The following is a 9,427-nucleotide window of genomic DNA, read 5'->3' on the forward strand; positions in this document are numbered from 1 at the left end:
CTTGTTTCACATGCGTGAGATATGGGGTTTGATCCTCAGCACCTCATAAAAAAATAAATAAATAAAACAAAGATGTTGTGTCCATCTACAAGGCACCGGGTTCGATTCTCAGCACCACACAAAAAAATAAAATAAAGATATTGTGTTCACTTATAACTTAAAATTTTTAAAGAAGATATCAAGAGTTAACATTTATTAAACACTTACCATATGCTAAACACTGTGCAAAAATTATTTTATTTGATTCTCACAATAATCCTGTGATTCATTTTACCCCCCGTTTATAAATGAAGAAATTGAGAAGTTACATAGCTTGCTAAAGAGGTGACACCAAGTCAGATCATACAAAACTAAACTGTGAAACAAGTAAATATGTAGGTATGATGTAGCAAAGGAGAATTAATGACAGTAACCAGCACTGGAGATACAGTGGTCAACAAATGAGAAAACAGATACTATCCTGGCCTTAAGATTATGTCCAATCCTTCCTGATTCTGAAGGAAACATTATCTCCCATTATAATGCAGGAAGTGAACTGTGGAGATACCAAAGCAAATTATTTAAGTTCACACACTAATAAGCAGAACAGCTAGAACTGAACCAGAGTCTGTCCAAATTCATTTCATGTACTGTGCTAGGAACACAGATGAAAGATACAATCCCTAACTTCAAAAAACTCACATGCTAAGTCAGTAGAGTGAAGCAAACCAAGAATTGTAATACAGTGAGATAAATGCTATAATCAAAGCATATGCAACGTCCTATAGAGGCACAAGGAATACATAGGCTAGCAGGAGCCAGGGAATGGCAAAGGAGGAATGAAGGTAAGTAGAAGTCAGTTAAAGAAAGCAACAGTGAGGAGATATAAGTGTTCTAAGGGAGGAAAGAGTGTATAGAATGGCACAGAAACATAGGAGAATACAGTGTCTTTGGGAATTACAAATTTGCTGGATATTAGACCATTCAATGAAGAGTGGTACTAAATTAAAGAAGCTGGCAGCCAGATCACAAAGAATTCTAGATGCTTAAACAATGTGTTTATTCTGAAGACAATGAAAGATACAGATCATTTTAAAGAGAAGAGCAACATGGTAAAAATGTGTTTTAGAAAACTTCTTGTGATTATGGATCAAGACAACAAGTTTTTAAAGAAGTAATACATGAAACAAAACTGAATATAAACTATGAGTCCCACTGAGAAAAACTGAGGTAGATTGGGCTAATGTTAATTCAAAGTCAATGTCATACCTGGTAAAACAGCCTACATATTTTATGTCATTTGATGGTTATTAGACTCATAACATTCGCCCAATTTACTTTTTTTAAGGCATTTTTTTTATTTTTATATTTGTAGTTGTTGATGGACCTTTATTTTTTATTTATTTATATGCAATGCTGAGAATCAAACCCCGTGCCTCACATGCTAGGCAAGTACTCTGCCACTGAGCCACAATCTCAGCCCCCCTTAATCTACTTTTGAAATCTCAAGATTTGATAGGAAAAAAGAACATTTCTCAGCCAACTGCCTGTATTAAGTGTTTCCTTAGATATACTTTATGAAGTTGATTCTCAGGAAATACCTAAACAGAAGTTGCATGATCAATTATCAGGGCTTTAATTAAAAAGGGATTTTTAAGATGGGAATGTAGCTCAGTGCTGGTGCACTTATCTAACCCATGTAAGGCTCTTGGTTTGATCCCCAGCACTACAAGCATCAATCAATAAATAAAATTTTTAATAAAAAGGAATTTTCACAACAGATGATAAAGTTCCTTCAAATTCTAGATTCTAAAAGAAGAAAAAAAAAGTCATAACAAATATATCACAAGCAACTGTTCTAAATAAGATCTCTACAGATACCTAATGAGGTTAAATCACAGAAAGCAATTCTAAATATTGTTCTGACACTACTAATAATTTTCTTAGTATAAAACTGTAACATTTAAAACTAACATATCCACATTTTTAACAGCTTAGATAACATAAGTAGCACAGGTTTAAATTTTAGGATTATGAAATTAAATATGTCATAAATTCCTTAAAAACTTATAGTAAAATATATTCAACATTGGTTCAAAACTGTATGACTTCTCAAACAGAAAAAAAAAATATGTGTGTGTGTGTATATATATATATATATATATATATATATATATATATATATATATATATATATTTATTTCTGCTTGACTGTCACCAAGTCTGATGTCTGGTAACGAATGCCAAGAAAAAAAATATTTCATTTGGTTAAAGTAGGAAAATGCCCTGAAGCATACAGAAGTGCTGGCCTATCATTCCTCATCTCTAAATAGCTTCTCCTTTCCCATTAGTTAAAGATGACTGCTGCCATGTCACAAGCTCCTAGAGATTCTTTGACTCGAGGAGTTACTCAATGAAATCCAAGATTCACCTTTAAACACAGTGAATCCCAAGTCAGTGAACAGTTTCCAAAATTGTAAGACAAGATCAGAAAATAATGTCATTAAGAAGTCAATTCCTCATTTTCAGAGTCTGGGTCCAAAACAGTAACACCAGACTCACTAAATTAATCAATATACCTGTACTTAATAAACACTTTGAATGGAAAAATTCTATAGTAAGGCTCCTATAATGAAAGTCTATGTCACCTCTGAAAGCAGTAATATAAGACCAGCAGAGCAAAATGTAATTAAAAGTATATAAACAGATTTCCACTTCTGGCTAAGATAGAATAACAGGGACCAAATTTACTCAGTTACCTGAAACAACTAGAAAAAGTAAGCCAAAATATACAAAACATTTTTTAAGACATTAAACATCAGGCAACAAAGGACAGTGATCTCTGTTAGATGAGTAACAGCCTGGGTCCATCCAACAACTGCTCCAGCTTATTGTCTTGAAAAAGTTTCCAGGCCAAGGAATAGGCAAGAGGAAACCTAGGCAGTTGCAAAGTGGTCTCCTGAATTGAGGAGATACAATTAAATCTGGAGATAAGGCAACTGGAATACACAGGGTAGAGTACCTAAGAGCTGTATAGGAAGACCGTATCTCTCAAGTTTTCAGAGGAGTACTTACCACTGAGCCACAACCCTAGCCCCCCCCCCCCCAATCTACTTTTGAAATCTCAAGATTTGATAGGAAAAAAGAACATTTCTCAGCCAACTGCCTGTATTAAGTGTTTCTTTAGATATACTTTGTGAAGTATATCTAAATATATATAAATATAAAGGACCTATCCAAGGATAATGGAAGAATCACCAATTCTATCATTAGAGGGAACAACACTAAACAATTCCTGCTCCCACTAGTCAAAGTACTTAGAAGGGTTCTGCCTTAATAATAAATACAACAAGTGGACTTATAAGCAAGTCTCAAAAAGATCAAAATTGTTTGCAAGTAACTGCATCCCAGAACAAAGTTCAAGATTTTTTAATTTAATGGAATAAAAAAATATTCAATACCAGCCAGGCAGGTGGCACAGGCCTGTAATCCAAGTGGCTCAGGAGACTAAAACAGGAAGATCTGAGTTCAAAGCCAGCCTCAGCAAAAGCGAGGCACTAAGCAACTCTGTGAGACCCTGTCTCTAAATAAAATACAAAATGGGGCTGGGGATGTGGCTCATTGGTCAGGTGCCCTTAAATTCAATCCCTAGTATGCCATCCCACCCCCACCCTGCAAATATCCAATACCAACAAGGTAGAATTTCAAATATCTGGCACCAAATAAAAAAATAACAAGGCATATAAAAACAAGAAAATACAATCCATAATGAGAAGAAATATCAATCAAAACCAACTCAAGGGGCTGGGTTGTGGCTCAGTGATAGAGCACTTGCCAAACATGCGTGAGGCAGTGGGTTTGATTCTCAGCACCACATATAAATGAGTAAAATAAAGGTCCATCAACAACTAACGACATATTTAAAAAAAAAAAAAAAAACTCAAGGAAATGACACATATATAACTAGTAGACATGGACATGAAGCCAGTTAGAGCTCCCGTATGTCCAAAAAGCTACAGAAAACATGGAAGATATAAATGATTAAATTTCTAAAGATGAAACAATAATGTCCAAAATGAAAATTAAGATGATGGGATTAAGAACAGATTAAAGGGCTGGGGGTGTAGTTTAGTGGTAGAGCACTTGCCTAGCACTGGGTTTGATCCATAGCACTGCATTAAAATAAAGAAAGAAAATAAAGGTATTGTGTTCACCCACAACTAAAAAAAAATTTTAAAAAGAGCAGATTAAACATTATAGAAGAAAAGATTAATGTACTTGAAGACATCAAATAGACTATGCAAAGTGAAACGAAGAAAAAGACAAAAGAAAAATTGAACATCAGTAATCTTTAAGACAATGTCAAGCAACCTAACACCCATGTAATCAGACTTCCAAAAGGAGGAAGGAGGTACAAATGTATATAATAAATATACATATTTGAAGAAATAATGGCTGAAAAGTTTCCAAATTTGATAAAAACTACAAACCCACAGATCCAAGAACCTCAACAAACTTCAAGCACAGGGTACTGAAGATAAATATATAAATAGTTTTACAAATGGTTCTTGCTCACAAATTCTATAACCAAATGTAATCTAGAAATTATTTAGACTAACGTTAACCTTTAGGTTAATTTACTGGGTTCAAGAGTTTCAACTGACACTTTCTTAATAAGGTACATTAAATCACATGCCCATCAGAAATCCTAATTTTAAAAAAATCCTAAGATTTCAAAATGTAATAACACAGCTTTTAAAATAATATATTGTTTATTTGCCCTATCACTAAAATAAAAGGTCATTAAAAATTTTGTACTTATCTGATTTTAGCAAATTAATTTTTAGAAAAGCAAAAACATACTTCTCTTTTATAAATTTTCTTTTCCTTTAATTTATATAGGTCATTCAGAACAGAATTAGGACACCAAAAAAACTTTTAAGGAACCTGAGAGATGGAACCGAAAACAAAGCAGCAGATTTGAGGTTTAGAAAGCAACCATTCCTCTCCAAAAAAACCTGGCAACCACTATTTGGAACACCATTATTTTTCATTTACAAATGAAACACACACACACACACACACACACACACACGGATGTCATATATACACATACGTATGGATATATATAAACATATTTACTTAAATATAAAAGTGTACTCTAAGTGGAAATGAGCTAATTACTAGGAATCAAAACAATCTAAACATTCTTTGGGGGAAAAAAATCAGCAAAAAAAAAATTAGAGTGGAAAACTAATATATTTCCTATTTTTTGTGAATACACATTTTTTAGCACACAAATTAAAATTTTCTGCCTACAAATAATCAAGTAAAGACACAGAGGGGGAGAGTTTTAAGTATCTATCATAATGGCTACCCTTCCTGTCCTGTGTTCCCTAAAATAGTCAGTTTGATCATTCTACCATTTTGTTCAGGAAATAGTATAATATTTCAAAGAAGAAGTTATTCCATGGGGTAGCTGCTAAAAATAAAATACTAACGCTGGAAATAATTTATGTCTACTCTTTTTTTCTTTCTAAAGAAAAAACTATTTACACACATTTAGATTATTTATGTATTTCTTAGGAGGCCTGTACAAAAAAAGAACACATTTTCTGAAAAGTATAGTAACATAATACTTCCCTGCATGATTAACATATACATGAAAAACAACACAAGAATCTCTGAACACATAGAGAAGCTAACACTGGAACAATTATTTATGGATTTGACTTCTAACCTCCTTTAAAGACAAAAATATAAACAGAAAAAATAATTTTCAATGAAATACAGAATTGTTATTTTATATATAAAGTTATCACAGCAGAATAATAGATCTAGTAACAAGTATTTATTTAAAATGTAATAATTTTACACAATATAAGACAAGAATTCAAATCAAAAGTTGCAAACTACTTTTAGAGTCTATTCATGAGAAATAAGGCTAACTACACATAATTCTAGACACAACTATAATATTAAATTTGATAATCTACATGGAAGTTTTTAGTATGTTTGTATGCTATAATACCTACAATGATAAAAATGGAGGTTTTATTTCACTGATCAGCTACTGATAGGCTTTCAATATCCAATTCCCATCTCAAAAACACACTGCTGCTTAATATTAATTCAACATTATAAACACAAAAACAAAGATTCGACTACTCAATCATCTAGCTGTCAAGACTTCAATTACTTGCATTTCAAAACCTTAAAAATACCTTTAAATGATTGACCATATATTAAGCAATCTCAAAATTCACACAATAAAAGTCATCTAATCAGACTTAGTTACTATAGGCATTTAAATTGCTTGCTACAGCAACAGTCCTCCTCACCAATCAGAACTGATGTTTAAAATTCTATCTTCTGAAATCTGTTATTACTTCATCTGTTTTGAAATTTGAGCCATTTATTCTTGGACACAAAGGTTAATCAGACACCATTTCTGCATCAAATGCACATAACTTCATAGTAAAGTCTTTTTCTTTTCTCTTGGAGAACCAGAGTCATATGTGTCTGTGTCTGTCTCTCTGATGCTCTCTTGTTTTACCAATTATCAAAGATGACACAATGTGGTTTGGATTTCAGTACTGAAGACAAATCAACGACAATAAAGGCAGAAAGAAAAATAAAAGTTTCACAATTTTAACAGGTAAAATTACTGGGCTGTGATAAATGGGCTGGGCACATATGATTATCACTTCTTTCAAGATCCAATTCTTAAACCACCTGAATTTTCTGCCAAAGAACCAAATTAAGGGCTTAAAACATAAAGTCTCCAAGTTCACAGTAGGTAATTTTTCAAGGAAAACAAGTTACCTAAAAAAAGAAGAAAAACACTTACATTTGGAGCATGACCTGGTTCAAGAATACCCCATCCACCAAAGCCACATATTCATCCAGGTTGGTCCCATTTCCTGCAGCCAGGGGTCCAAACGTTTTAACCTAGAACAGAAGGATCATTAGGACGTAAACGCCCACCTCCATCTCTGCAGCCACAAATAACACAGCAATAAAGGACATCCTACTTACCCAAGTGACCAATGGGCTGGTCATGAACTGCTCCAGAAGGGGAGTAAAAATTTCGTTCTCCATTTTACAGATTATGTATTCGAAAAGGGATTAAAAAAAAAAAAAGGAACTACCACAAAAATACGCCTAGAGAATTGGCCACTAAACGTTAAATAAGTAAGAAGAAATCAATGAAAGTCCATTTCGACAACCGAGGAAAATCCCATCGAGGAAGGGGGGGAAACTCTCCCTCCTCAAAAACCCCCGAGGGAAACGAGCCGAAATCCCGTGAAGCGCCTTCAAGAACCCCCACGAGCGGTAGCCTGCGCTGGAAATGTCTGTACCGGGCGAGGAGGGGCAGAGAAAAGGCATCTGGAGGAGGAGGAAGGGAAAGGGGGCTGGAGCAAGACAAAAAGCCCGTCAAGGTTGCCCAGCTCCTGGAGGAAGCGGACCGGCGAAACTGCCCCCGATGAATTAATCCCAACGTGGGCTAAATGAAATTCCGCGTCAGGGGTCCGAGAGGCCGCCAGGCTCGACCCCCGCGTTCCGCGCTACACGTTCCACCCACCAGTGGGCATGGAGCCGCTTCGACCCGCAGAGCCTCCCCTGACCGCAGCCCCTCACCACCGACAGGCAGGGTTCGCCCCTTCCCCCCGAGCAGACACCATCCCTCCAAAGCTCTCACGCCTCGCCTCCAGCCCCCTTCCCCTGCCGGGGGCTGGGGGCTTAAATGTGTGTCCCTAAGCCCCCGGCTGCCTGAGCTCCGCCAGCCTTTTCAGTGCGCCTCTGGGAAGCCCTGGCACAAAATCACCGCCGCACTCCTGCCTCCTCCTCCGCCCTCTCTGGAGGAGCCGGAGTAACGGCCTCAGAACCGCAGTGCCGCATCACACCCACTCCTCGCCGCCCGACCAGCGTTTACGAGCCCGCCGTCAAAGGGAACGCGCTGCTCCCTCCGCGTCGATATCCTTCCGCCGACTCCCCGCCCCTCCTGCACCGCTGCCTCTGGATTGTGGGAGAAGAAAACCGCTGCATGAGCGCGTCCCCGAGCGCGCGCCCCCGGGCCGGCCCCGCCGCCGCCCAGATTCTGGCCACGGGCGGGAGCGCGGGCGCGCGCTCTCGCAGCTGCTGCGGTGGCCGGCCCCTCGCTCCCGCGCAGGACGGCTGCTAGGGCGGCGGAGGGGGGCCCGGGGAGGAGGGGATGGGTAAGGCAGAGGAAGGGGGTCTGTCTGCTCGCTCGCTCGCTCATGCCTAATTATGGTTTATTTCCTCCTCGAGTGCCTCCTTTGATGTGTGAAGGAAAGAGAACGCAGTCCTTCTTTTTTAAACATGAGGGATGCAGACAGCCTTTTTCGGACAGTTTGATCTGTTAAGCATGCTTTCTCCCCAGCGAGATGGAATAGAAAAACAGGCAAAGACATTTGAGCCACAACTTGGTTCTTGTTTCTTTCTTTTTTCTTCTTCTCCTTTTCCTTCCTAAGAAAAAAAAAAATCTAGTCGGAGAAAGCGTGAATGTTCTTCAAAGTTGCCAGTGAAATATGGTAGGATTTTAAATAACCAATGCTGTATTCCCTGACTGGAGCAAACGTGATTCAGACACTGTGTGTGTGTGTGTGTGTGTGTGTGTGTGTGTGTGTGACTATTTGGCCATTGAAAAATATCCGAAAAAAAATCAAGAGCTACAAAGAGGAAACATTTGGAAGTCATCCAAGTTAGGTGACAAATAAACAGATTACATATTTGTCATAAATCTCTATTCTATGCATGACTGAAACCATCAAAATAATTTTAGCAGTCCACTAGCAAAATCAAATGTTTCTCCTAATTTTTCCTGAGATAAAATGGGCATGTGAAACACATTTTTTAAGAAAATAAATATACTGTTATAGTTTTACAATGTGTGCCGTGTTCACATTTACATATATGCTATTTTAAATAAACAGTAAAAACGTTTTTGTCATAACACTGAATTAAGAAACAGCACAATTTCTTAAATTTAATTAGATATTTGAGAGCCTGATTCTGGAGTTTGCCTGATTATAACACTTACCAGCTTTGTAAGCCTAGGCAAATTACTGAACCTCTCTGTCTTCACTTTCTTCATATGAAAGGAAGATAAGGGGCTGGGGTTGTAGCTCAGTGGTAAAGCTCTTGCCTCGCAGGTGTGAGGCCCTGGGTTGAATCCTCAGTACCACATTAATAAATAAGAATAAAGATATTGTGCCCATCTACAACTAAAATAAAAGCATATGAAACCAGTAAGCTTCCATGAAATGACAGCTTTTATAAAGCAACTATTCTATTATTGTTGGTGGTGATGTTTTCATCACTATCCCCCATGAGGAATCGTTAGAGAAAATTTAACCTGTAACCTCCCCTACTTCATTTCAGTTGTAACAGAAAATATCTTGTCTTGAAAATAGAGAAATAAATG

The 9,427-nt window shown here is 37.2% G+C and overlaps 1 protein-coding gene across 7 annotated transcripts in view; it reads right to left on the minus strand.

Annotated features, from left to right (window-relative positions):
* The window catches only part of Ccdc88a (coiled-coil domain containing 88A), a 125,786-nt gene extending 117,921 nt beyond the window's left edge, over positions 1-7,865 (minus strand). For all 7 annotated transcript variants that reach the window (XR_011704344.1, XM_027934374.3, XM_027934372.2 and 4 more), the window contains exons 1-2: positions 7,018-7,865; positions 6,830-6,930 (exon numbers count right to left, since the gene is read on the minus strand). Coding sequence is in view for 6 of the 7 variants with exons in the window: in XM_027934374.3 (XP_027790175.1) it covers positions 6,830-6,930; positions 7,018-7,080 (164 nt within the window). In the remaining variant the exon portion in view is untranslated. The remainder of the gene's footprint in view (positions 1-6,829; positions 6,931-7,017) is intronic.
* Between the last annotated feature and the right edge of the window lie 1,562 nt (positions 7,866-9,427).

The sequence above is a fragment of the Marmota flaviventris genome, chromosome 14 (assembly GCF_047511675.1).
Source record: "Marmota flaviventris isolate mMarFla1 chromosome 14, mMarFla1.hap1, whole genome shotgun sequence".
Lineage (NCBI taxonomy): Eukaryota > Metazoa > Chordata > Mammalia > Rodentia > Sciuridae > Marmota > Marmota flaviventris.